A 14431-nucleotide genomic window follows, 5' to 3' on the forward strand; every position below is an offset into this window, starting at 1 on the left:
AGTGCTACAGTAGACACACACACACACACACACACATGCAAACACACACTCACTGAAAAAATGTACACACAACGTGTAAACACATAAACACACACGCAGAGGCAAAGCCAGACACATCCTGGTTGTTCTTGCTCACGCTCAGGCTGGTCTGAGTGTGTGTAGATAGAAACCAGTCAAACGGTTACTTTCTCCGGATGTGAGGTTTATTGGGAACAGACCTGGGAGCTTCGTGGCATGAGCCCCCCCCCCGCCTCACCCCCACACCCCCTCCTCGTCCCCACATCTGGTGCAGTGTAGCTGATCCGCTTAAAAATTAGTCAGACATTGACCTCGGCAGCCTTTGGGGTTCTGATGCTGGGTGGTGGGGCAGGAGGGGGGGTGGGGGTGGGGGGTCGTAAAACATTTCTTCCTTTTAAAAAGCAGAGTCAGCTGGACTATGTGGGGAGGAGACTTTGCGTTGGAGTTTGTCTGGGAGATATTCTATGTACATGACTGATAAAATGATTATTATAATCATCATCACCACTATTTATTATTATATTTTTTTCTTTAACTCTTCAACTCTTCCACTAATCACCATGATATGTCTATCATACAGTTACTCTGAAATTCCTCATTGACAGTTTGGACTTTACATATACAGTACAGCTCTCCCACAACACTACCCCCACCTGGTGGTGAACTTGGATAAGGCTAAGAAAGGGTCGAGGAAACGATCTTGTTCATTACAGCAAAAGTTCAGTGTAACATTTAACATTAAACATTACATCCTCCTGTCTTTTGTCCAAACCAGGCCAATGACAGGACTGTGGATACCAGCCCCAGGCTCCGGTGTTACAGTGTGCACTTTGTATAAATCTCTATGCACACCCGGTCATATCCTTGTATATTTGGTGTCAAAGAATGCAGATAATTCTTGAAACATCAATCGTCAATTAATAATTTTGAATCGTTATTAAATACGACATGTGGTGCAAACTTTTGTCCTCCTATTTGTTATTTTATTGAACAAGTTAGGTGTTGTTTAAATGTACAAATGGTCTGCTGTGTAAACCTCAGTCTTCTTTGATTTATTATTAATAATTTATTTAGTAAAACACTTTTGTACTTTGTTAAACTTAAGCATCCACAAAAACGTGGCTCCTATTGTAGCCACATTGTGCAAAAATCCTGCAGTGAATGTACGGGGTGTAAATTCAACACAGTCTTCCTCATGACGTGTCACATGGTTGTGAAAATCAAAAACTACACCCTAATTTAACATGTTATAAAAACATAGTTTCCGCTATGACTGTTTTCTTTGAGCTACAAAACCTGTGAAAAGCTTTACGTCTCAATTGATGTCTGCCAACATGGTACTATTGTTTTTTACTTAATGAGTTGAATCTACTCTTGGAAATTAGTTCAATCAACCTTATCATTTCAAATTTAAAGACTTCATATCCAAACAATTCTTCATAAGTTCCGACAATGAAAATATTAATTGTAAATTGAATTAGCTTGAAAATACTAAAACTTAAGCAGTTCTAGTTATATTATATAAGTTATATTAACATAACTATAAATTATTAGGTGATTCCACAACGTTTCCTGATTAAAATTCAGTCATGTTATCTACACCATTTGTTTTAAATGTCAAGAGATTATTTTATAGGTTTTGTTCTTTTCAATACATTTTGAAAGCCACATCATCAAACCAAGAGATACAGTATGAACCAGAGTGGGCAAAGAGTGGAGAGCAGTCATGAAGAACTGATATGAATGCATACTCAAATATGGAATCTGAAAGTTATTTGCTCTTCTAATTTAAATGTCTGAATTTTCCCTTTACCGTGTACCATGCGGGGCGTACTGAGCATGCTCACATGAAGCCTATCGTCCCCATATTGTTTCACTACGGCTGCTTTACGAATACCTCATGGAGACAAAGCGTTTCAGACTGTAATTCAGTTGTGTGTATTCGACATGATGACCACTGTCTGTGAGGCTTCAATTGACTGACAGATAATAACTTGTGTTGGAAGTGACGGACTGCTCACACCCAACAGTTTACCCACTTTTGATCACACACTCACACTCACACTCCTGATTCTTACCACGTCAGGAATGAAGAAATTAAAAACATGAAACAGGCCGTCGCTCGGTAAAGATCTTTTTTTTTTTTTTTTTTAGTTTGAATACATTTTATTTTTATTATAAGTACAGTTCAGTAGTTACAAAACGAAGCATCTGCCATGAGGATACAGCAAAACAGAAAGAGTGTTCAGCTCACAAGACAGGTTTTATACATAATAATGTGGAGTGGAATGCTTATTATAGCTGGTTCAGAGAAGGAGAGAGCCCAAGGAAGACTCTCGCCGTTAATCTCTCATCTTTACACCACTGGAAAACAGAGACAGGGTCAGAGGTCAAAGCCATCGGTCAGTGCCTCCAGCAGGATACGTCTGATTGGTTCACTCAGACCTCATTTCCAGAATCCCCTCTTTCCAACACCCTGTTACATTTCCCTCCATCCACCACTTCCCATTTTTCATACTCTTCTCACTCTTCTTATTTTCGTAATCCCCTATTTTCCTGGCATATTGACATTGAAAGATGATTAATTGTAACCTAAATAAATGAAATTCAAATGGAACAAAAAAAAAAAATAATAATTAAAATACTGAGGTTGTACTTCAGCAGAATCTCTTCAAGTTGAAATCTGAGCACTGATAATCAGCCAGGCTAAAGCAGTAATGGGCCTACGCCGTGGGTCAACAGGGGATTTGCATACAAAAGAAATGTGGGGAACAATCTGTCAAAGCCACATACAGTATAGAGGTTGATCAAACTTAAAAAAAAAAAAAGAAGAAGGAAGTATTATATTTGGACTGTACATACCGCATTTTAATTTTTCTCTGGGTTCACAAAATATTACGTAGAAACATTTCACAATGCCAAGGGACACACAAACACACACCTTCAGTTTAGTTAGTTAGCTAGTTTTGTACTGTATAGGTTGGATTTATAATACTATCACAGTGCAAAATACTTCTGAGAACCAAAACAAATAAAAGAAATAAGAAAGGATAAAGTCCCTCTATTCATAATGGATTTTGTATATATGGGGGCAAATATGTTTGCAGCACAGGAGACGATTGTCATCTTTTTTCTTTTTTCTTTTTTGTCGATCAATAAATGGAGAAGGCATTAATGTACAGTACATATAAAAAATCAAAATAAAATCGACCCTACGTCCTACAGTCTAGCACAGCTACATAGCTTTGTAGAAGCAAGAACAGATGACTTGTATCTAAGGCTATACACAATATGTCTTTTTTTCCAGTTTTTTGTTCGTTTTTTTTTTTTTTTTCTCATCTTAAAGTAAATACATCAAACCATTTTCAGTAGTCAGTAACACTGTGCAACAATGATTGGTGGTAGTATTTTACAAACATCTGCAACACTAGAGTCCTTGAGGTTGACATGGAAGATGAAGAAAAAAGGGTGGAGGGTGATAAAGAAAGAAACGGTTCCCCCTTTGTTGACTCTGAGATCTTTTTTTTTTTTTCTCTATTCTTCTCTGTTAAACTCTAGAAGAATGCCTACCTGTTGAGAGTGTGGCCGTGCAAACTACTGTTGCTTCTTTGCTTTTTCCTTGTCACAAATGTTTTAAAACGTCTCACTTTTTTTTTAACTACTGTATATCTCTCTATGTACATTTAGCATCTATGTGGTTGTGTTGAATGATGCAGAAAAAGAAAAAAAAAAAATGGACAAATGGAGCCGTACGGCAGGGTGAAGGCCTGTACTAGACTGGTTATGGAAAGGGCAGTTTGAATAGTCAGTCTTCTTATTTTTCATTAGCACCACCTTCATGAAAAGTCAACCACAGGTATAAATTTCTGCCAACAATACCATATAAGTTCTGGAAACAAGCTTGTATTGTAGATTGTCATTTGGTGCCCTGTCCTCTGGTAACCATAATCAGTGTGATGCATGGCCATGGGACATACATAGTTGACTTCATGACAGCTGATAGGAGAGCCACGAGTGGCTGGTCTGACAGGAAATGCTCTTGGTCTCTGTCAACAGTCCGGTAAAATTGAGTTCCTGTACTACAGTAAAATACATTCCAGGTACAATATAATGGTGGTCCTTGGACGTGTCAAAGAACTGTCTTCTTCATTTAACAAGAGTGAAGTCTTTGAAAGCATTAAATTGAACACTATAATTCAGTCCTAATTTAAAAAAAAAAAAAAAAAGACAAATGTTTCTAGCTCAAGGAATGTATCAGAAATTACAGGGCCAGTTACAGGAAGTGCTAATCAGACAGGTAGTCTCATCAAAATAAAAGAAAGGGGAAAAAACATTGTATAAGAGTTAAGACAACAAAGACAAGGGGCATTCAGACCACAGGAGACAAAACAGGAAAATTGCCGTCACTTTGTTTAGTGTCCAAGGACGCTTGCAAAAGTCATTAGGTCCATCTCGCAAATCCAGCCCCCCAAAGGGGCCTCCCAAACTTTCCTTCATTTAGTCCTCGCCTTCTCTTGAATCTGACGGTAGTATGTGTTTTGTTTTTTTTTTCATCTTAAATAAAGTCTTTGTTATAGTGTATTCCTTCATTTATCCTTCATCCTCCTTCTCATCATTGCCTTCATCATCATCATCATCATCATCATCATCCTGCCTTTCTCCGGTGAGGCCCGTTAGTCTTTGTTTACAGCGTGGGCGTCCAGGCCCTCTGGGTCGCCTAGGTTATGGTTGTTAGGATGGTTAAGGTCGTTGTTAAGATGGTTGGGGTCGTGGGTCAGCGCGGGGTCATGGGTCAAGGTCTGGTCCTCCTCTCCCACCCACAGATGCACTACAGCCAACGAGAGAACAAGAGGCAGATTAGCACCAAGGACCCAACAAACCGACCCCACTCTGCAGGACACACACACCCTCAGCATGAATCAAATGGATGGAATAGTTATTTAAGACTCAGTCAGTATTTGCACTGACCTCGGCCAAATGTGTCAAACATTTAAGACTTAATTTCACACAGATTACAGAAACAAACTGCATTTATGGCTAGTCTTAAAAATAGTCTCATCTAATCAGATTCTGAGTCTGGGTCTGCAGCCCAGCGCAGTGAAGCGGGATGGAATTCATGTAATGGGGCTCACAGCATTTTGGGAGAAATGTGTAAATGTAAAAGTTCCACACAAACAAAATTCAGTTCTATTGCATCAGTATTGTGGCTGACATCTTTAAAGAAAGGTGTCCTAGACAAATTAAACCAAATTAAAGTGTATTACCATACATTATCATACACTATAACCCTTTAAAAAATGCAGTACATGATCTAGACCCATAATACTGTATATATGTAAAACATAGACAACTAGGACACAGCTCACAGTGCACAATCTGTTAAAGTGAAACTGTGTGTACTTTTATACTGATGATGTGTAATTCTATTATTCAAACTTTTTTGCTACCAACTACAAACATTGCTGTAACCAAGCATCAAGGTCTGAGGTCTGCTCCTTACATCAGCCACGTCAGCAGAGCTTTTGTTCGATTGTTATATCCACTGTACAAATCTACTGTTTATTCCTCTCTAATTTTATTTTTGCATCTTCTGTAAACAGCAGCCATACACTGTGAGACTGTGATAGCGTGCTCGGTGAAATAATCATTTCTAAAATGATACGAGATGCTAACACATTATGGTTATGACAACTGGAGTGGTTTCATACTTGTTACAAGCAACTTGGTTGGCGCAATAAGTGTGACAAGAAGTGTGACATTGGGTGAGAAGTGAAGTGAATAATTCTAATAAAAAAGTTTGAAGACTCGGTGAGACAGTAAGAAATGCATAACTGTAATTAGGTCCCACAGCAGAGGCTACTAAATAATACAACTTGTCCCCGACCCAACCCCCCGCCCCTTCCTTTCTTTTCTACACTTTCATTCCCTCAGCAACTTCTTAGAAAATTATTTTGCAATAAAACACTGCTGAACACATTTGCATGTCATGTTCTTTTAAAGTGGCGTTATGAATCTGACAAAACCAAATTAAAACACGGCTTTATTTGAGCTGTGCTTTTGCGAGGATGGAAATGGATATCAAAATGAAAGGAAGTGCTGCAGTAACAGAGGGAAAATAAAGAGCTAATAACATGATAAAACATCTCTTAGATTCAGCACAGAGTAATAACTCTCTGGGTGTCTGTGTATGGAGTGAACAACCCTAACATCACTGTGCAACCAACATTCACTGTATATCTCATTTGGGTTTCAGCTTTTAATACGCCATGTTACCAGTCTGAGATGGTCCCAGTGAATACAAAAGAATCATTACAAATAGCTTTTATACTAGACACTGATTGGTTGATTGAAAAATTGGAACATGTAAGATGAGATTAAATCTCTTCAGAGCGCTTTCTAATATTCTAAATCATGCAAAACACCATCAACATGTCTAGCCGTGAGTCAAAGCCTTGGACTCTTTTATGGTCTGCAACACGCATTCGCATTTCTTACTAGTGCAGGATGAGAGGCCATAACTGTGTTTCACCACAAGATGGCAAGCTAAGACAGTAAATAACATACTGAAGCACGCTCACGTTTAGACAAGCCAGTCCATGGAAATTCAGTTTCAACATTTGTGTATTAAAAGTGGGAACAAAATTTGATGCTAATGCATCTAAAAACACTTACTCTAAAAATAAAATAATATATATCATTTAATATTGTCCACTTGTCAGTGTCCCTGATATTTCCAACATCTGCCATAACTCGAATGTACAAAAGCCACCATAAATAAAATAAAGCAAACATATTAAACACTATAGTTTAACAAAACTGAAGTTCTCTTGTTTTGCAGCTTCAAAAAGTGTCTGGTGTCTCCCCAAGGGCACTCCTTGATTTTGACTTCCCTGTAAAGAAACTTCCTGTAACGAGCTCCAGATTAGGTCCCATATTTGATTTTCACTGTTCATTAACTAAGCCACCTGGAATGTTATTATTTAAGCATGGTGCTCCTTCTCCCCAAACAACTGCTGCTGCGAAGGGGGAGAGATTTCCTGGCCAACTTTATAGATTTAGCATAACTTCCCCTCACAGTTTTTAATTTCCCGTTCGGGCAGGCGGCAGATGCACCTTACAGACACAGCAAACCTGTCTGGAATTCATTTATCACATGAATGCAAAGCTTATCTATTTGTTTCCTTAAAAGACAGTGCCCTTCTTTGCTGGTCGATGCCATGTGTGTACACAATGGCAACATGATGGTGGCATGATATTGAATAAAAAAATATGATCCGAATAAAAATGATCCAGCAATTATTCTACAATATTGAAGCCAATGAATAGCAGTAAAGCATCGATCACTATGCCCACAACTATCTGGAACGACGGTGTGAAGGATTACAACAAATACGCCCTCTTGTGGCGAGCTGTGAGATGACAAATGGAGACGGGGCTGGTTACTGGGTAGGAGAGGACCTTGGAAAGCAAAACATATGGTGTGAGAACACACAGCTCCAGAATCCATCCACTGTTAATACATGTGTCATGCTTAACAGAATGGATAAATGGGAACGGGGGTGGAACAATGGCATACTACTGCACTCTGAGCATGTGTCAGAGACCACCTGGGGACACGGTGGACTGTGTGTATGCGTGTGTGTGTGGTCTCAGAGGTATCACCCGGCATTAATAGCAGTCTGTGAAAGCATCACACAACAGGCTCTCGTCGTACAAGCTGCCATTTTGTAGTTTAACACTCTGTGATTTTTGAGACTGGTAGTGTGGCACATCTGTACTGCACATGATATTAAAGACATAATACCGATAATATGAATAGAGAATAGTTAACAAAGTGAATAGTGAAAACTTTTCACAACCAGTTCTACTGGTTATCTGTTGAATATTATTTTTGGAAGGACACACGGATGTAGAATTATTTTAATTTCCAATTTCCAGTCTGAATAGAGTGTCATATGCATATGTTTAACGCTCAGTGTGGCATATGGTTAGGGTTAGGGAGAGTCTGTGGTCTGGTTTAACAGAGAAAAACTTAACACTCGCATGTCATCTGAGTGTTATGATTATTTTTTATTAACAAAACAAGATCTTTCCTATTACCATCTCCAAAGAGCTGTTTTGCTTGAACTAAACCACACACGGGACTCTGGACTCAAACTCAGTTCACTAGCCTGACACCATCCATCCCAACTACGGTTTCCATTAACAGATGTAGCTCTAATGCAGTCAGTGATCATGTTCCCCCTAAAAACCACATCGTGTTTGCTGTTTAGCTGTAGAGGATTATCAAATCTAAATTTATGGTTAGAGAACATTAGATGATGATTCCCACCGATCAGGACCCCCACAAAGCGTCACTGGTTACATGTGAGGGACACAAAATATTGAAGATATTTTTTCTGATTCACACTTTTTCCTGTGACGAGTGAGTGATGCATGTTCTACAGTACTATATATATATGTATATATGTATATTTATAGTATATAAAAACAGAAGTAGCCTCTCATCATCTGTGTCCATATGGACTTCACCCAGAGTGTAAAGTCGAGCTGTGTGAACCCTCCCTGTGCCACTGAAGGTGGCTGTGGCTCCTTTGTTCCCTCTCCCAGGCTTCCGGGCCCTACACTCAGAAAAGTGTTGTTCTTGGCATAGCCTCGGCTCATTGTACAGCCCAGTATTTATAAATATGTAAATATGAGCGGCACCAGGCATAACACAGCCCGCTTGTATACACCGAGGAGGAGCGACGAGGAAGTGAGCGCACAATCCACCCCACCACCTCACCCAACCCCACTCTCCAAAATTGTATTTTTAGATGGTTTTAATGAATACAGGATGTTTATAGTTACCATTCCCTGTGATTCGCACAAAAGACTAGAAAAATCCACATCCACCCTGCTACCCTCCTCTGCACCCTTCCCACCCTCCTCCACCCCCTCCCTCCACCGAATCCCTCAAAGCACTACTAAAGAAAAAGATGGGGTGAAGTGGGGGGGTAGGAGGAGGAGGGGGGGAGGAAAAAAAGCAAATTTGTGGTGAAACACAGCAGGATTGTTGTGCTCTCAGTCTGCGTTCGCCTCAGATCCCTATTAGACAAACAGAGAATGGTGTTAAGGTGCAACAAAGAGTGACGACAAACTCCTTTGTTGTGAGGGCGGAGGAGGAGGCGGTGGCGTTTGAGGGGGGGGTGGTGGTGCGCGCAAGAGAGACGAGACAAGCTGTGCAGCGAAGAGGTTGCTCACGAAGCGACTTCAAGGTGGAGCGCAATTTGTGTGTTATTTCTGTGTTTTTAAAGTTGCAAAAAATAATACAAAAGCCAAATCAATATGTGCAAGAAGTGGGTAAAAACAAGAAAAAAAAAGGGTTACCTGTTTCCTGTTGTCTGTGATAATGTGTTTTTGTTGTGCGCGATGACTCTGTGTCAAGTTGTTTTCTTTTTATAAACTCAGTTTTGTTATGCTGCAAACTCCCAGGTTTAATATGAGGTGACGCGTGTGACAGGATGGAAAGATTCGGAGGAGGAAACACGAAAAAAGAAAAGAAAAGTCTAATTCAAATTAAAAAAAAATGAATGATTGCAGTTTGGGAAACACAATGGAGTGAATGTTAGTGGCCTCTTTCTATCTTTCGCTCTCTGTCTCCAAAACTATTTCTGAGGCTAAAAGATTGCTGGCTTGATAATACCTCCGCTGAGCAATTTAAGCCCAAACACTCTGATGCTACAATCTGTCTTCTCTGCCTGATAGCGCTTTTCTCCCCTCTCCTCTCCAAATTACTTTCTTTCATATCTAATTATATTTGCTAATGATCTTATAAGAGAATAATGGAATGTGCTTGATCTATTACCTTTTTTTTCAATACATAAATACAATGCGGGGGAAATGACTATTGGAGACAGGAGGAAATGTTTTTTTTTAATGTTTTTGATGAGAGGGAAAATGAAGCTGGGAGCTGCAGGGTCATTAATGGGCTATGAACACAGAGGTCATCTCTCACATTCTCTTTGACATTTCTCTCATCTGACGTGCTGAAACAATCACAACCTCATCCGCACTCTCCATTCTGCCCCCTTTTTGCTTCGCAGTTTCTTGGTAATCTTCCAGATATCAACCTCGAGTCTCTTTGATCTTCTAATGGAAACACTGAACTTTTGTTAGGTGCCTTTTCAAGTGTCACTCACTTATGGTCGGGTTTTGCGTTGAGCCCAAAACTTTCAAAGTTGAATCTTTATGAGAGAATCAAGGAAATATCACAGGATATCAATTAACAGGATGTACCAACACATTATGAAAAAAGTCCAGGGCCGGGTCTAGAAACTTTTTTTAACAGGTGGCCAAAGAGTTCAAAAGGTGCCACACAATATAATAAACTGTGTGTTATTAATAATGAATGTGTTTAGTACAAAAATCATAAATGTGATCTATTGATTTATTTCAGGCTCATATTCAATCAGTTCTTGTGCTGATGGTTTTGCATTCACTTGTCAATAGAAGCAGTAGAAGAAGTGTTTTGGGGGGCTGTTCCACCCCTGATCAGTGACGTGGACACGTCCCTCAGAACATTACGAATGTTTCTCCTTGTCTTACTTGAATGTTTCGACCACTTTTGTACAGATTTTCACAGAATCACATAACAAAATAAAAGCGTCTCTCCCTGTTCAAATGATGAGTTTCTGGACTTACACTTTAACAGAACAGCTCTTCTTTTCTGTTGCCAAACCCCTGTCCCGTCCTGTCCCTCCCTCACTCCCTTTCCTCTTAAGCCTCTTCTCCATCCCCCCCACCCCCCCCTTATTTTTTTCTCTCCACAGGCCCTAGGACAAGCCAAGCCATGACAGGCACTCTAAACCCCCTGCATTAATGGAAGGAAATGGCATTCGATCCCTGTTTGATCTCCTAATCATTTCTGCTGAAATGATAATTAGTGCCCTTCCAATCCTCCCACAGAGGAGGAGAAAGGGGTGGGTTGTGTGGGGGGAGTGGGTAAATACATAAATAGAAAAGGAAAAAAAAAAATTGTCTTGCTTTTAGACCCTAAATGACATCTCTGTCACCAAGCCGGGTGTGTTCATAACTAAGAACTGCTTCCCTCCACTTCAAATTCCCCCTTTCCCATCCTTTGCACACAGCGAAGGGCCGATATACACACTAGCGCACACTCAGACACACAGAGACACAGTGCCTGGCGACTGCTGTCTGTGATTCTTTTCAGCTGACATAATCCTGATTGATTCGTTCAGCAGATAAAAACTTGGTCCACTTCTGCCCTTTTACTGGGGGGGCTGGAACATAATACAGCCTTTTATTCAGCAACAATGTAACATAATGGCGTTGGAATGCGCAGGGGGAAAAAAGGCCACATCTTAAATGTGTGTGACACACTGTGCTTTGAAAAAGCCTCCAGTCTAATGTAAAAGAGGGGGAAAATAATAAAAAAAGAGAGAGTGACATAAATCATTACTCTGCCAGAGTATCCATGTGCCCTGGTTCTCTGAAGATCAAATGAAGGCTGTTTCATTACTTGTTTTCTTTAAGTTTCTTCTCTTCTGGGTGTGGCTACTCGCAACTTTGTGCGCCATCATGTTCTCACGTTCTTACGGGGACGGGGATAGGTGAGGTCATCTTATGTCCTCAGATTGCAGCTATTAGCTTTTTTTTTTTTTTTTTTGGAAAGCCATGTGTCTGCATGAACTACCGTTCTTTTCTCATCGTGTGGGATATGGACAAAGGCTAAAGGCCACGCTGATGGAAGTCTGTATCAGACTCAGAGCACTAAAGCACTGGACTGTATTGGAATGTAAAAGTGGACCGTAATTGAGTTTGTCTTCTCCATAAGGCCTTGTAGGATTTGAAATACTCTGCCTGGGCAGCACATACTGAACGGCTTTTACATCTCACTTCACAGAGTGTCTTTAACATGATTATATATTATTAAATGTGTTTCAACTTACAGTACAGTACTTTCTAACTCTGGGTTTTTTTAGCTGTGCTACCTTTCTTATATTTCTAAAATGTCTACTTCATTTTTTAAAAGCTGCGTTCGGGAAAAAATAGAGAGAGACACAAAACTTCAATAATCTATTGTTATTGTAGAACTACCTGCACTACAAAGATGACATTGAAGATGTATGCTGATTTAATGGGAAGATTAGCTGTGTAAGTTGATCGAGAGAAAGCATTAGCACATTGAAAATGGTGAAATGAATGTTTAATGCAACAATCAGTCTTTTTGTTAAGTTGGAAAAGATGTGGACGAGTTGACATTTTAGAGAAGTTTTATCTAACCGTGTATATGGAAAGCCAAAAAGGTCATAACCAGTCTCCTTCTCCATGACGTTCAGTGTTTAATGCCTGTTTTAACACTGAACAGCAGGGAAAAGGAGACAAATTATGGCCTCTTCTATTTCCAATAAATGTACGACCTGTCATGACCTTTCAGATCTGAAATTCAATTTCCATCACAAGGGGCTTTGCGCTGACAAATCTTGCTTGGTTTTGAAGTGCGGCACCACTAAACTAGCAAACACAGGAGAACAGACGGCCTTTCTGTGAGCCAGTTGTATTAATTGTAGGTGCTAATCTGCAAGCCACGGCCCTCCCAGAAGCGTATGGCATTATCCGCACCAGCACGATGGCGGTGACATATCTGGTTGCTAATTCGTTGTGGCATGAAGTCAGGTGGGAGATGGGAAGAAAGAAGGAGCCTGTTGATCGGCCATTGAAAAGTGTCCCTGAACTCATCCATTTGACTGTTAAAGAAGGAGAGGAGACACAGTATAGAGAATGTATGTACTGCAGAAAGAGGAGAATTAGAGACACTGCAGCAAATAGGGCAGTATTATATAGGGCAATATGCATATATAGGACAACAGCAAGTATGTTGCCCTGCTAAAGTCTAATATTCACTCACAAAGACAAAGGCTGAAAAATAGAGGCTATGACTAGAGTGATGCATCTCGGCCTCAAATAATGAAGCTAAAATATCAGGTATTTAATTTAATATGGATTCTGATGAGTCACTCTATAAATGAATCAGTAACTTCAGTACAATGGTGTCATTTTAGGTATTTGTATTGGTTAGACTTTAGTAAAATCAAAGAAGTTAAACCTAAAGACAGAGACCCGACAGAAGTCTGGAAAATTAACAAGAAAAACAGCGGAGTAATAGCTACCCAGCCCCAGCTATTATAGTTATCATTTATAATCACAGAGAACCTGTCGCTGGTTCCCAGCATTACCATGGCATGGGGAGAGATTTCCCAAGCTTCTGTACAGATAAATAAATGACAGCAATTTGGAATGTGAAGATGGAAAAGCCTCCGAGGGCCTGGTGGTTAGCTGGAGTCGGCAAAAAGGCAGCGGAGTAGGAGACATGGGCTCTGTGAACAACTGTAACATGAGCATCAATTTACTATATCAAGGTGCGGGCACTTGCCATATGTTGAAGCTCTAATAGGCAGACTGTTAAGATTTATGGAAGTAGTTCTCAATTACCCCTTACTTCCAGTGTTTCCTGGAGCAGCTTTAATCGACGTGTAATGTTGCACGTGTACTTCGTCTTTAATTATCATCTTAGAACATGAAAAAACTTGATCATGATAAAAAATAATCTAACTACTGATGCCGGTTGAGTGTGTGTGGACACTGGCATGCCTCCTTACAGCCACTAGGGGTGAGCATGGCAAACTGCGAGAGAAGGAATGAATGAACAAGAGCAATAACAGGGCAAAGCGGACAACTACTACAGAGCCTTAACTTCCTATGCATCACCAAAGTTGACTGTTGATCAATTGGTAGTGCATAATGTGATTGTTTTCTAGGCCAGAATGAACACTAAAGGAGCCCTGTGTCGAAATCTGTTTTAGGTATTTCATTCTACTTCATTTGGTGCTCACATTGGCCATTAAAAAAGTTTTTATTCCTATTACTCTAAACCAATATACACATAAAAACCTCAAGGCAGGTGTTACTCCAGCGGGAAAACATAGCTTGTTTCTTGGTCTCCGTGTGCACTGTGGCTGAGCACTGTGGGGGATTACATTAGGATGCAGGGATAGCAGTCAATAAAGATTTAATGGCAAAATTTGCCCCAGGGCCAAACCCACCAGTTAATCCAGGGGTTCTCAAACATTTTCTCATCTTGACCCCTTGGAAGAAAAAGAAGCCATGTCCCAATAAAAAAGTAAAAGTGTTGAAATTACCATGTTTTTCAATACATGTGAATTCTGTGGAATCTTGCAAATGTCTCCAATCACCACAATTCTGAATTTGACCTACACTGTGTAAATTCTCTATGGTGTTTCAAAAAAAGTTAATAGATATACGAAATATGTGATTTCACCAGTTAATGAGACCCCTGGAGCTCATGGGGAGGTGAAATACAGTACCTGCTAAAGAGCCTTTTTTTTTTAAC

General features: G+C 39.9%; 1 protein-coding gene across 6 annotated transcripts in view; it reads right to left on the reverse strand.

Moving 5' to 3' along the window:
• The window catches only part of znf536 (zinc finger protein 536), a 207071-nt gene that overhangs the window by 15839 nt on the left and 176801 nt on the right, over positions 1-14431 (reverse strand). For 2 of the 6 annotated variants that reach the window (XM_026378873.1, XM_026378875.1), the window contains one exon: positions 4515-4846. The exons of the other annotated variants lie outside the window; for them this stretch is intronic. In XM_026378873.1, the coding sequence (XP_026234658.1) occupies positions 4692-4846 (155 nt within the window). In that variant the 3' untranslated portion in view covers positions 4515-4691. Of the gene's footprint in view, positions 1-4514; positions 4847-14431 lie in introns of those variants that run through there. 6 annotated transcript variants of the gene reach the window in all.

The sequence above is a fragment of the Anabas testudineus genome, chromosome 3 (assembly GCF_900324465.2).
Source record: "Anabas testudineus chromosome 3, fAnaTes1.2, whole genome shotgun sequence".
NCBI lineage: Eukaryota > Metazoa > Chordata > Actinopteri > Anabantiformes > Anabantidae > Anabas > Anabas testudineus.